This window comes from Wolffia australiana, chromosome 8 (assembly GCF_029677425.1).
Source record: "Wolffia australiana isolate 7733 chromosome 8, ASM2967742v1".
Classification (NCBI taxonomy): Eukaryota; Viridiplantae; Streptophyta; class Magnoliopsida; order Alismatales; family Araceae; genus Wolffia; species Wolffia australiana.
In genome coordinates this window covers 13,084,964-13,100,168 of record NC_135842.1, presented here as the reverse complement: position 1 = coordinate 13,100,168, position 15,205 = coordinate 13,084,964, and the positions used below count along the sequence as shown (strand labels likewise).

Below are 15,205 nucleotides of genomic sequence, written 5' to 3'. Positions count from 1 at the left end.
AGCCATCTTGAGTTGTCTTGGTTTCCTACAAAGGTCGTGTCGGACGAGATGAACGAGTCGATGGGAAAAGACACGCCGCTGCTCAGCATGGATGTGTCGAAAGGAGACCCCGATGCGCTCATCTGGGAGGAAATAGATCATGGGAAACAGACCGTAAAGCTTTTTCTGGGGGGTTCGGTGGCCTCACATCCTGACGTGTTGGAGTGCACCACGACGAATTTCAGGCCTTCAACCAAGTAGGTGGGAGATCTCCTGTGGACCAGCAAAGAAGATCACCCCATATTTGACAGGGCAAGAATCCTGCGGGATTGTCCAGGTGGCGATTTCCGGTTGGAGGACCTCCGACAGGGCACCCGGGGACCACTACAATGAAGTTCTTGGACAAATGGCTACCGATCGTCACGGTGGCATCCAGACGGCAGGCTCCACCGCGGCCATGGGGGAGGGTCCCACCATGCCCAAGGTGAAAGGGCCCCACACATCTCCACATGGAGGGAGGGGGTGGGGGGAGGACTTGGGGGCCAAGGGGGCGCTAGGAGGGGGTTGTCCCAAGTCTTAGCAAAGCCAGAATAGAACCTGATCCGCCGGGATGGGCAAGATTGCAGCACTCAGATACGGGAATGGAGAAGGATAAGGGTAAGAGACCCATGTATGCACATTTTGGGGAAGGGCCAGAGCTCCGAGATAGGGGGTCAGGGTCATCTAGAAGGGGCAAGTGGCAGGAGGCCCCACACCACACAAAATGGAGAAGAGGGGGCCCCGCAAAGAGAGCACCGTCCCCCTCGGCACACAAGCAAGGATGGGGAAGCTCAAGAGGACCATATTTTCGCTGCTGCGGATAGAGCCACGCCCGGAGCAAGCCGGAATTGCAAGACGGGAAAGGAAGCCAGGGACGCAGAGGTAGGTGACGACGACGGCTGGGTGGAGGTGAGATCCTGTCAGGCAAAGAGGGGCCAACATGTCCCTCAGAGGCCAACATGTCCCTCATGTGTTTATCGTCGAGCCACCACGCGCGCCTCTGTCGAGATCTGGTGGTTTGCCGACATTGCAGAAGGACAGGGCACCGTCAATATGAGTGCCGCCAAGGGGGAGGAGAAGGGAGCAATCGCCAGGCGCAAGTGGGACATCCGGTCTGAAGCCCAGGTCAACAAATGGCCCAAGGAGAAGTAGACGGCGAAGACACATGTTCCAGCATCCTCCAAAAGTGCTTGGTGGGCGATGTGTTCGGGGACCATCCCGATGTCGAGAATGTTAGTGCCGGCTTATGGTAGAAATTCCCTCAGTTGGACCAGGCGGAGGTGCAAAGGATAGATGCACATTCCTTTCTCCTTCGAGGGGCCTCATTGGTCGCATATGTCGCGGTCTGCGGATGGAAGCAACAGGTCACTGATACCACGGAGGTGAGGTGGCGGCGAGTCCTCCCTTCTGATGGGGCTGAAGGAGTTAAAAAGATGGGGATACTAGTGGAGGTGCACGAGGTCCCATTGGTGCACCGTCAAGAGATGACGTTAGCAAACCTGGTCGCCTCTTTCGGCCAACTTAAAAGCATCATCTCGACGGGGTTAGAATTTGGGGGACCCAAATGTGGTGCAGCTAGAGGTCGAAGTGATAGAAGGGGAGGAGTTGCCTGAGTCAGTCTGGGCTCAGGGATACACACAGGCATTCAAAGCCAGGATAAGGGCCAAGACCCCTCCAGCCGCGCTAGGAGAGTTCGGAAGACCGGATGCCCATTGGGAGGCGACAGAGGGGAAGGGTGATTCCCCCACTGGAGTGCCGGAGGACGGAGCTTCAATGGAGGAAGACGTACAGGATGGGGCGAGTGGGGCCCCGATCCACGTGGAGGGCACATCATCGGCCATCCCGCCGGCCTCGACCATGGAGGATAATGACCAAGAAAACCTCGAAGATCAAAACCCAGGGAGGAAAAGGGTGAGACAGATAACTAATGATGATCTCCGCCGGTTTACGGGAGTGGTTTACCGGAGGGGGAAGTTGGCGCTTATGGAGGCGGATGGTAAGAAGACCTGAATGGTGTCCGGGCACAATGGTCAGATTCGCCTAATCGCCGACAGACAATCCAAGAAGATGGAAGCTCGTCGAAAGCCACATGGGGCCACGCCAAGGGATCAGCGAAACAACGGGAAGAGGCTGTAGAGTCCTCTAGCCACACAGAGGACGCTGCGACGGAGGAGGTCAATGGCGCACATCCGACGATGGCGGAGTTGGCCGAGGAGGTGGGAGTAACCCCGGAGAGGGTGCAAGGGGCGCAAGCATCGGATCATCAATCAAGTGTCTATCGTGGAATATACACGGACTACGGGACAAAGGGAGGCGGGGAGTTGTGGGAAGCTATTTGCGTCAATGGGGAGCGGATGTGGTGTGCCTACAAGAGACGATGTTGGAGAGATGGGACACTAAGGTATGGAACTCAGTGGTAAGGGGTTCTCTAGAGGGTGTTGTGGCCGTAAATACCACGGGCAGATCAGGGGGCTTACTTGTGGCATGGAACACGGCGACCTTTGCCAAGGAAGGGTAGTGGACAGGACAGTACGTGGGGGCCGTTAAAATACAGAGAAGAAGCGACGGATTTCAATGCACGGTGGCATCGGTATATGGTCCGGTCATTGCAGCCCGACGTCACGGATTGTGGGAGGAATTGTAGGTAGTCACCTCCCTCTTTCAGGGGTCCCCAATGCTGTTTGGCGGGGATTTTAACGTCACTCTGTAGTTGAGCGATAGACCTAATAGCTTGGGAGGGCAGGACCCAGGATCAGAGGCGTTCTGGGCATTCATCTCGGGGGTGGGACTGCAAGAAATGGGACCGATGGATTGTAACTACACATGGCGTAGTACGAGAGGTCCTACCACGCTCTCCCGCATGGACTGATTCCTATGTTTGGTCGACCTATTGGAGACACACCCTATGAGCTCTCCCCAGACCTTTATCTCATCACACCGCAATTATATGGCAGGATAACATTGGGCAGGTTAGACCCACCTACTTCAAATTGGACCGATCGTGGCTACGCGAGAGGGGCTTCAGAGAGAAGGTGATAGCATGGTGGACGCGTCACTCTTCACAGGGCTCAGCCATGATCAGGCAGGCCACCAAGCTGGCGGGCCTGCGTCATTACCTCATCGGGGTGAAGAGACAGATTCAAGAGGGAAGACACCGAAGACGGGATGAAGCCTTATTGAGGGTCCAGCATTTGGACGCCATTGAAGATACAAGATGCCTGTTAGAAGACAAACTCAAGGAAAGGAAAACATGTCGAGAGGTGGTGGAGGAGGATAAGAAGCTTGAGATGGATTGGAGGCAAAGATTGCGGCAGATTTGGCTGCAGGAAGGGAGATGCCAACACTCGGTTCTTCCATAAGGCGGAGGTCAAATAAAATCTCCATACTGAAAGTGGGGGATCACGAGTTTGAGGGGGCACAAGCGGTGGGAGAAGCACTAGAGAGCCATTTCCAAACAGTAACTAAGAGAGGACCTCTCGATTATCACAAGCACAACAAGATGGGCTATTGAGGACTTTTAGTGCGGAGGAGGTGAGGACGGCGATCAAAGGTTTGAATGGAGAGGGAGCTCCGGGCCCTGACGGCTTCCCCATATTTTTCTTCAGCGAATTCTGGGAAGTTGTCGGCCCTGACGTGATGGATACCTTGGACGAATTCCAGAGGGGCAAGTTTGGCCTCGAAAGACTTAATCGGTCATACTTATTTCTGCTGCCCAAGTGCACGGGGCAGTGAATGTGGGGGATTTCAGACCCATTGCTTTGTCAAACTCCATCTATCTCATCATTGCCAAGGTGATGGCTAACCATTTGAGGGTGATAATCGGGGGTCTAATTGGTCCATTCCAATTGGCCTTCATCCCGGGTAGGCAATTGCATGAAAGCGCGGTGGTGGCAGGGGAGATTGTATCAGCATGGAAGAGAACGGGGACAAAGGGCTTTATTTGTAAGGTGGACTTCGCGAAAGCTTACGACTCCCTCGATTGGAAATTCCTATGGCCCGTCATGAGAAAGAGGGGATTTCCTAAGGTATGGGTGACCTGGGTACGACAATGTGTTACATCCCACTCTTTCTCGGTCTTCGTTAATGGCCGGGCGGAAGGAGGGTGGATCCACCCACAGAGAGGAGTCAGGCACGGTTGCCCTTTAGCACCACTGCTGTTTGTCCTTGCGGTAGACACATTGGCCAGTTGTACCCTTAAGGCGTGAGAGCGAGGCTTTTTACGAGAATTTCACACGACGAGCTATCCGGGGGCATCCCATTGCTCCAGTATGCAGATGATACAACATTCTTTATGGAAGGTTTGGTAACAGAAGCTCACACCGTATCGTCCCTGCTGGAGTTGTTTGCAGATTTCTTGTGACTATGTCTCAACCGGGAAAAGTCAGCGTTCGTGGGGTTCGGCCTATCCTCGGAGGAGGAGACTCTATGCGCCCGTGTGCTAGATACACCCCGAGGCTCTCTTCCGATGAGGTATTTGGGGCTCCCTCTCACGGGGAGACGGCTCTTATCCACGGAATGGCAACCAGTGATCGATAAGGTGGGGCGGAGGTTGAAGGGCTGGCAAAGCAGGGTACTATCGCGAGGGGGTCGTATGGTACTCTTGAGATCGGTGCTCTCCTCTATACCTATTTTCTACCTTTCGATGTTTAAGGTTCCGGTTGGGGTGGCCAAACGACTCAAAGGATTAATGAGACGGTTTTTTTGGGGAGGGAATGGAGAAGGAGGTAGAGGGATACCCCTGGTAGCCTGGGATGTGGTCTGCCGACCCATGAAACAGGGAGGACTGGGTATTCTCCACTTGGAATCTATGAACCTCGTATTGCTTGCTAAATGCGTTGAAGGGATGGTGTCATCGACAGAGGGGCTAGCCATCAAGGTGCTAAGAGACGTCTATGATCCGTCGTTGAATTGGGAGAGGGGATGGGCACACAGGAGGGGGAATCCCCTTTTTGGCGTACTCTGCGTCAAACCATTCCTCACATTCGGGATTTGTTTGACCCCAAGTTGGGGGACGGGGGAGGAATCTGATTTTGGACTGATAACTGGACAAAGCACGACCCGTTGAAACTGCAGTTTCTAAGACTTTTTGCGCTGGCAAGGAACCCCCGTCGCTGTCAGCGAATGTTGGGAAGGGGCTTGGGTCCCTAACCTTCCTGGGACTTTATCGGAGGATCGTTTCGTGGAATTGTTGGGGATGCATGAGACCATCCTACCTCTCAGCCCCTCGGGAGTCTCCCGGGATGGATGGGTATGGCGGGGGCCACCTTTCTCAGTAAAGGACGCATACTTGAAAATCCGAGGGGAAGCGAGGGACGACATCTCAACCAGTAATACATGCCATAGCATAATGAAGCAAAAACTCCCCCTAAAGGTGAGACTTTTCGGTTGGTTGCTGAGGAGGAGAAGAATGGTCACACGGGTCTACCGCAGGCGATGGGCACCGACGGAGCCCGTCTTGTGTCCTCTTTGTGGCAGGGGCGATGAAGACTGCCCACACCTTTTTTTTGCATGTCCTATTGCCAGGGGAGTATGGGCACCGCAACAAATCTCCAGGGTGAATATTTCCTCAGACACCGATTTTTGGGCATCACTCACGACTGGTAGATACCAGAACAAAGCGGAATGGGGTAGAATACTAGCAACACTTTGGGCGATATGGGTGCGTCGGAATGATGTGGTGTTCAAGGGAAGGACGACATCGGTTGAAAATGTCATCTCAGATGTTGCGGCTTTATTATCTTTTTGAGGGTTTGGGGGATAGAGTGAAGGCCTTAAGTGGCCATATCTGTATATGATGTGTACATATTCTTTGCATTTTTAATGGAATAGGCGGACCACCGGTTTCTGGGTGGTCTGCCCTACTTTTCTTTCAATTTTTTTTTCTTTAGTAAAAAAGGTAGGAAATAAATTTCTGGCAATATCACCATCTTGAGGATGTAGCACAGAGACATGGGAAAGTATTTTGAACTCATTGATAAAATTTTAAATTGTTATAATATTATCTCTTTGCATTTAGCAATGGGAAATTATTGAGGAAAGGGTGCGCAATGGTTGTTTTCCCCAGAAAAAGACTTCAATTCACTACAACAAAGAAGAAAAAGTATGATTCTTTTATTTTTCAGAAGAATCTCCCCTCACAGTATTTTAAGACACAATCCATGAGAAGTTGTGAATAGAGAGGCCGGGTAAATAACTTTGATACTATCTTCGTTGAGTTAACCTTTATATTAAGAGTTCATCAGACATGAGTTATTTTTGTAATCTGCTACAGATTGGTGATGCCATTTCCCTTCCATCTAATTTTTTCAGATAGCAAGAGGTGGCATGATTTGTTTTATTCTCTGTTCCAAAATTTTAATCTTTTTGTAAATACATCTCTTTCAATCAAACAAGTAAAATTCGTTTCAGATATTAGTAAAAATTAAGTATACACCAAGAGGAAATCTAGAACAAAGATAATCTTCGAACCCATTTCCTTGTTTGGATTTCAAGGGAGTTAAAAATGAGTTTAACTACTGTCATAAGTGAGTATCAAAAGTGTAATATTTGCTTATCTTTCTCAGGTTAATCATGGGCTTCCTTCCAGTTTGTAAATAATATCTGAAAATGCATAAAGTTGATTTGTTGTTTTAAAATATGGTAAATATTTTATTTTAATAATTGATGATAACAATATTTTCTAACCTGAAACCGTTTTTAGAAATCAAATCGACAAAATTAAACCATAGTTCAAGTTGGAAGGCTTTAAAACCGTATTCTGACTTCATTTTGTGAATATGAGAATATGATTTAATTGAATGATGTATGGAATGAATTAATATTAACACTGAATATGATTCAATGGAAAAACATGAAAAATTAAGAACTGTGAAGGGACCATAAGTCTGAGGGATGTATAACTAATAAAATGTTTTCCTTGTTCACTAGTTTTTGGAATTTTGGACCATGAAACGAAATATTAGTAAAACATCCACATTATATGTCATGCATAAAAGATAGGAAGATGCGTTAATTTCAAAATCTGCATTTCTGTACTCAAATAAGTAGCAACGATTTCACAAAATTCACATAAAATTTGTTGTAATTTGTTTTTTTTGAGATTACATATTAAAACAAAGGTTATTCCTTTTCTATAAAAATTCCTTATTCAACATTTTAAAAAAATTAATCAACAAAATAAATTATTCTCAAAATATTTTAACTTCCAAACTATCAATCATTTAGTAACCATACCCTGAGGTGTTGTGAAATTTGCACAGCGCGTTCGGAAAGAAATCATGAAACTTGTTGAAAAAACGAAGTGAAAATAATGTTTAATTGTTGTGAAAATAAACATTATTCATGGTTCAAATTTTTTTGGAATTTTGATGGGTCAAATGAATTAGCCTCAATATTTGAATTAATAATATAATGTCTTATAGAAATCAAGTTGGGAAGGCTAATAAAAATATTAATCTGCATTATTCTGCAAGGAGAAGCAGCAGAAATTTTTGACACCTTGTGAGTCATCTTTTTTTCAAAATAATTTAGGAATTTTTAGTATTTTTGAGATCGTATGAAAAAGCCAAATTATTGTTTGTTCAACAATATTTGGAAGTTTGCTGTATAAAGTGACTTATACTTAAGGCTTAAAGTTTTAAAGCATGTATCATATATGAACCACACCAGGAAGGAAATTGAAACCACAATATGCATTATTCTTCTGCCAGAAGCAGCAATTTTTTTGGGGACAATGTACATTCTTCTGCCACAACCACAAACTAATAAAGTATTATGGATGGACTGTGAAATATTATTAAGTGCATTAAATTTTAACATTATCAACACTTGGAATCAGGTGTATCAAATGAATTATCGTATATATTTTAGCAGATAATAACTACGTTAGGAAGACCAACTGAAAATCTTAATCTGCACTACTCTACTGGAAGGAGAAAGCATAAATATTATTTCTTGTATACAAAAATTGAAATCTTGGTGCATAAGATAAAATAGTCTAAATATCTTAGGACTTTGAATGGTTCCTTCTATCATTGTTCCTTCCAGTGCCTGTGATTAAGCCTTCTGAACCTTGGTGCAGTGCCTTCCCTAAAATCAAGTCAAATCCTTTACACTGCTGAGTCAAGCTCCAACTCTTCACAATTAATATTTTGCCTCACAATGAGTTGCTCTTCATGAGTCAACTCAAAGAGTCTCTTGAGTAAACGACATACTATTTTTAGTAAAAAACAATATTATTTTGAATCAAGACAAATTCAATTGGATTTATAGTGATAATTTATTCACTAATATCAAGTATTATAATGCAGAACTATTTTCAATCACTAAAGTCTCTCACAAATTTAAGATGCAAATGTTCAGGATTTTTCCTTTAATTATACTTCCTCTCCATTGTATCAAACACAGTGGAAATGAAAAATATTTATCAATGTTCAGATATCCTGATGTTCTTAGAATGATATCCAAAATCAACAATACCTATAAATGGCAGTATGTATCTCCCCTATTATCAATATATTATGTGTGGATTACTAACTCGATATAAAACTTCAAATTTCAATGAACTATAACCAAATGGAACTTCCAACATATGTAAAATTGATACCTTAGCGAATGGTTTTACATAATGAATATTATGATTGATAATGATGTCTATGGATATGAAAATTATAATATTGTAGGATTAATGCGATTCTCACCAAAGACATTTCAAAGACACCATGATAGTGAATTGGATGAAGGATTTGGATTGGACCCCAAAATGTTTCCGTCAAGATGTGAATAATGATTCTGATGTAACATGAAGGACGCTGGGATTGAATGGCTTGTGTTACACCACAGGGAGGGTGGAGCAGTCGTTTAGGCAGCGGAGATGAATAATGTGGGTGAAATGCAAATGATAATACGACGATGAAATAAATGAGAAGTATAAAACCTGACGTCGACGGATGCCGACATCTACTAGGTCTCGATAAGCGGGACCTGGGAATGCCACTAGGCTCCCGATGACCTAGACGATGCGCTAATGGTCGACGGTGTGAGCACCATTGCTGGTGCTAGTGCATGCACCTTCGACGTGCCACCCAAGGTCTTACCAATAGAAACCTATCCCACTGAATGTTATTCCTATCCATCACTACCCTAACCTCGGCGTGGAAAAATGTTTGCAGGCACTATAAGAAATAATGTAACGTCGAAAGGGCAATTGTGAGTGTCCCTGTGAGAGTCGGAGTCTGGTTTGTGACGGTAGTGATTGATGGATATTATGTGGCCGTCAAGCCAATCACACTACCATGATTATTTAAGTTCATTGAATAAATTATTTGCATTCATTATTATTCTGTGTGATGTTTATAATGAAGTCCATGAATACGTGCAATGACAAAGTGAATTATGATGAGATCATAATACATTGATCACTAGTCTTTAAACATGTATTCTAAATATTCCTATTCGAGGATAGTCGAGATGGACATCGAATTATCCGGGTAGAATAGCACTAGCTGATCCTACTTATTCGATAAGTATAGCTGATCCTGTGGCTATTAGTGTGGAGACACTAAGGACAGATAGTGGGTGCTCTTTAGAGAAAGAGTTCACTGAATTGATCCGTATGAATCCCTGAATGGTATTATACCTAAATGTCAATCAGGTTGATTCAAGTCACGGTTGTATAAGTGATCCACTGACCTGAGACACCAAGGACATCTCGTAAGCGGACGACTACATTTTGACTGTGATATATGAGTTTCTAATCATGGGATTCAAATAAGTTATAGATTGGATGTAGTAAGAAGCTTACGGAGATGATCGAGTGGTCAAGACGGGATCATCCGCCCTCGGTATAAGAGGAGATTGACTCGAGGAAGACGATGCAAGAAAAATCCCTGGCCAGGGTAGTGAGAATATTGGAGAAGGCGTTATCCAATGATCCCCGTTACGCATCAGTACTAATCGAATGATGGATTAGAGTTTGACGATAAACCATGCTCTTAGTCGTTCGAGAGTCTCGCGCGGATGATAGATTATACATATACGGAAATTGATGACGGTAAAGGTTCCATGAGAGAGTTTGAGACTACTCGGTATCTTCTAGAGCACGAGGTGTAGCTTGGCACCCCACGGGCTGGAAACTTAACCTGTCGATTGGGTTAAATCGATCCTTATTTAGTTAATCTATATGTTGATATAGTTAATTAATAAGGTTGGTCAATAAATGTTATTGGGCCATTTAAGTTATTAACTAGAACGATACATGGGCCTAGAGGGTCACACGCACAAGGTCATAAGGGCATTGGTGGATATATTTTTCTTTGGAGGGTTTTTTGAGAAAAACCTTAAGTGAAATATAAAGGGGGAAAGGGGTCTCATTTTAGATACCCATGCAAGTTTAATTTGAGAGCCCCTCCCCTCTCCACTCTCTTCTGCACTTCCAAGGAAGAGTGTCTTCATGGTGAGGAGATCTTCAAGGTTCTCAAGAAGAACTGAAGAAGAAGAGGTGGAGATCCAAGCTCCGAGTGATCGCGTGGATACTTCTAGAGGCCGGACGCGTGAACGGCTTCAGAACGATCTCAGAACGACAAAGTCAAGGGTGGAACGTGTTCCCCAAAAGGTACTACAACGTTTTGTTTTATAGATCTATTGAGAATCGATCGACCATGCTTCCGCATCCATGGAATGTGTTTTTCATGGATGAATCAAACTACAGAACCCAACAGTGATGAGAACCAATGTGGGTCCTGTCAACAAGGGCGGCGAGACGTTGGGGTGAGCGAAGGCATCAATACGAAGTGGCAAGACAGTCCTGATGCGAGCCATTGCGTAAGCAGCAATGTCACCAATAGTGGCGAGCTGCAGGGCGATGTGTGACTCGATGGCAGTGGTAGGCATGCGGCGTGGGTAGGCACGAATGGGGTGTGACGTGAGTAGGTGCGATGCCGGTCGCAGTGGCGGGCACAATGGGCAAATGCGTGCGCGACGACGCTGCTGGCGGTCGCAGACAGATGGCTGTAGGTGAGGTGGCCGACGGCCGTGGGCTAGGTCTGTGGGCGGCATTCACAAGTGATGGCCACGGTAGGGCCGCGGCTGGTGACCGCGTGGGTGGATGCGACGGTAGTGGTGGGCGATTGTTTGCGACGATGGGGGTGATCGGCGGTGACGGCGGCGGCTGCAGCCAGATTAGGGTTTCAATTTTTTTTAAAATCTCACTGGCATTTTCATAAATACGTGGAAAACTAAATAATAACCTATATTTCTAGGAAATAATCCTATAAGGTCACATTTTTCATCAAGTTCTTTTCTCATACAGCTTAAGTACATCTTCTGATGTCCAAAAGACCATTTGCGTGCGACACTATAGTCCCATGTATTAGTCTAGTGAATAATTCCAATGACACAATAACCTTTATTGGCCTTCCTAATTAATTAACTATATCATCGTATGAATTAATTAATGTCATATCAATTTAACCCAACTGATAGGTCAAGTATCTGATCCGTGGGGTGCCAAGCTACACCTTGTGCTGTAGAAGATACAAAGGAGTATGTATTGACTTGCTCATGGAACCTTTTTGTCATCGATTATCTTTTATGAATAGTACCTCATCCACTTTATATTCCTGGGATGACTTCGGGTATGTTCAAATATCAAACCCTAATCGTTCATTCGAGTAAGTACTGATGCGTTCAAAAATCATCAGAGAACTCATCTTCTATATTTCATTGCCTTGGCCAAGGACTTTATCACATCATCTTCATTGAGCTGTCTCCTTTACCATGGGTGGACAATCTCATCTTGAGTACTCAATCATCTTCCTGAACTTCTTGATGTACCCCAACTAAGACTTTCTAAAATCTTGCAAGTCATAGTCAAAGTACAATTGTCCATCCACAAGATGTCGTTGATGTCTCGAGTTTAAGGACCATTTATACAATTGTGGTATGAATCCACCTGACTGAAATTTTGGTATAATACCATTTGGAGATTCAAACAGACCAATTTAGTGAACTTTTTCTACTAAAGAGCACCTATTATCTATCTTTAGTGTCTTCACACCAATGGCTACGGGACCAACCATACTCATCATATAAGTGATGTTATACAGTACTATTCTAACTGAATACTTGGATATCCTTCTCGAGTATCCTTCGAATAGGAATGTTTAAAACTCATGCTTAAAGACTAGTGATTTCCGTTAGTGTTCGCTCATTCCTATACCGGTACCAGATGATGGTATCGGGATGGATGCTGTATCGGATACCAGAAAGGGAATTTCCGGTATCCATTTTTTTGATATCCAGATATCGGATCTCGATATCCGATATTAGTCGCTACAGTGTCGACCTCTGATATCGAGATCCGTCTCTATGTCGTCATCTGTCTCCATCTCAGGGGGGAGGATGACGACATAAGATATCGGTGTTGGATATTAGATTCCGATATCCAACATTGAAAACCTCTCTTTTGTATTTCGTCAATTTGTGTATTTGCGATTCGATAATTTGAATTGAAAATACATGAATCGGTGGAGAGGGTTTGGCACCTTGGCGAATGGTGGATGGCACACGGCGGATGGTGGCGTCGGCGGATGGCGGCATCGGCAGAATCGGCGATCGTGGATAAGTTCTTCTTCGCCCTTCAAATTTTTTCCTTTTTCTTCTGCCGATAATTGACTGCTTCATCTGCCAATTCTCATCTGAGCCATTCTTCCTCCGAAAATTCTAAATTATCATATGATACTTTCTTCATCTGTCAATTCTAAGTTCTCATCTGCCAATTCTCAATTCTATTTCTCATAGCTCCTTCCTGTTCATAAAATTGTTGGAATTTCCATTTTTGTTGCGTGTACTCAAAGAGTTGTATTTCAAATTGAAGCTGCTGAATTTCAGTTCTCTCTCACCTTCTGATTCTAGTTATCCTTTTTTCTTTAATTGTCCTTCTCATCTCTCGTTCTGTGTTACTCTCTGATTCTTTTTAACTTTTTATCTCCGATTCTCCCTCTTTTCTCTGATTCTCTCTTATTCTCTAATTCTCCCTCTCTCCTCTCATTCTCTCTCACGCTCTGCTACTTTTTAACTTCTTATTTTTAGCTCTCCCTCTCTACTCTCTTTCTTTCTTACTCTCTAATTCTCCCTCTCTCCTCTCCTCGCTTCTCTCATTCTCTCTTACTCTGTAATTCTCCCTCTCTCCTCTCATTCTCGTTCACTCTCTGATTCTAGATATCTTTTTTTCTTTAATTCTCCCTGTCATCTCTCATTATGTCTTACTCTCCGATTCCTTTTAACCTTTTATTTCTAATTCTTCCTCTCTTCTCTAATTCTCTCTTACTCTGTAATTCTCCCTCTCTCCTCTCATTCATTCTCACCCTTTGAATCTTTTTCACTTTTTTTATCTCCAATTCTCCATCTCTTCTCTCATTCTCTCTTACTCTGTAATTCTCCCTCTCTCCTCTCATTCATTCTCACCCTTTGAATCTTTTTCACTTTTTTTATCTCTAATTCTCCATCTCTTCTCTCATTCTCTCTTACTCTGCAATTCTCCCTCTCTCCTCTCATTCATTCTCACCCTCTGAATCTTTTTCACTTTTTTTATCTATAATTCTCCATCTCTTCTCTCATTCTCTCTTACTCTCTAATTCTCCCTCTCTCATCTCATCCCATCCCAATTTCAACCGGTTAAATCACATCCCGTTCTGTCCTGTTAAATTACATCCCGTTCCATCTGTTGCAGGCCGTCCCATCTCCTCTCACCCCATTTCAACCGGTTAAATCACATCTCGTTCTGTCCCATTAAATTACATCATGTTCTGTCCCGTTGCAGCCCGTCTAGTCTCATCCCGTCCCATTCTGTCCATTTTTTGCCCGTTATTTTATGTCCTATCCATTTTCGTCTCGTCTTGTTCTGTCGGGGAAGATGCCCAAGTAGGGAACAACACGTCCGGGAAGATACGCCCTGGATGATGAAACGTGATGGACGGTGACATGATGAAACTTTTGTCAAGTCACTATCCCATCACGCGTCCCAGTATATTCAGAAAAAAACAGTCACCTAGTCGTCACACGTCCCTCCATATGGCATCCTGTCACATCCTCGTCACCAGATGGCATCACCATCACCGGTGATGTGAAAAAAACCCTAAAAAAATTATTTTTGCAGCCCCCTGCTCACCGACGACAGTCCTCGCTTGCTCGCTCGACGACTCCTCTACCCCAACAACTCATCTACCCTGACAAGGGGCTTTGAAAATAGTATCTGCAACACATACATGATATGCAACTCCAAGTTTGACAAACGAGGCATAATCTCAATCTCCTCGAGGCGCAGTGGAACGATCTCAACTCTCAAGGTTTGTGGGCTAGATGGGGGGGACATATCCCTATCATTTTTTCTCTATAGTTTTCGGTTTGACATTCTCTGTAAACCCAACTTTTTTGTCTGTAAGAACTACGAATGATCTTGAGTCCATCTTGGACTACGAGGTTGAGAACGTAGGCAACGCATGGTATGCGTCATTCCATAGTGAATTGAGGGTTTACTATCTTCAATGAATCCATAATGGCGGGGAGCATCATTCTGTTATTAGATGCAGTGACCATAGTGATGGCACAAAGCTTTGACTCAATGCCATATTCATATGCAACTTCCATACCTCGCCAAGTTGGTGCCGCTATGGGACCCCTTGATCTGTCGGAGATCAAGAAGTAGCTCACAAAGCTTTCAGTCAGTGTCAATCTAGTGGGCAGTTACACTTAAAAAAGCGATGTTATTTTGGGATGTCCAAGCATCCATGGTAAGAGAGACATTGTGGACGTCAACAAACATTTCCACCAATTTCCCTTGCACTTGTCTGTACATCTTTTCCGTTGTTGCTTTGACCGCATCTAGACCACAAACCTGATGGAAATATCTGTGGCCGGTAAGCCAATCACACAATCCACATCTCATTCTATGTTCATTAATAAAACATATTCATTATAGTGTATGTGTGATGCTTATAATGAAGTCCATGAATACATGATCGGACTTAGTGAATTATGATGAGATCGTAAGACGAAGATCACTAGTCTTGAAGCATGTTTTCTAGACATTCCTATTCGAAGGATACATGAGAAGGACATTGAAGTGTCCTGATAGAATAACACTATCTAGCCTCACACATATGATGAGTATGGCCGGTCATGTAGCCAT

General features: G+C 44.4%; 1 protein-coding gene across 1 annotated transcript; it reads left to right on the top strand.

Moving 5' to 3' along the window:
- The first annotated feature begins 3,812 nt into the window (after positions 1–3,812).
- On the top strand, positions 3,813–5,083 carry LOC144707136 (uncharacterized). Its single transcript, XM_078580251.1, has 3 exons — positions 3,813–4,043; positions 4,400–4,588; positions 4,670–5,083. Exons 1-3 carry the CDS (start codon positions 3,813–3,815, stop codon positions 5,081–5,083), a joined length of 834 nt encoding a protein of 277 aa, XP_078436377.1.
- Positions 5,084–15,205: the final 10,122 nt, after the last annotated feature.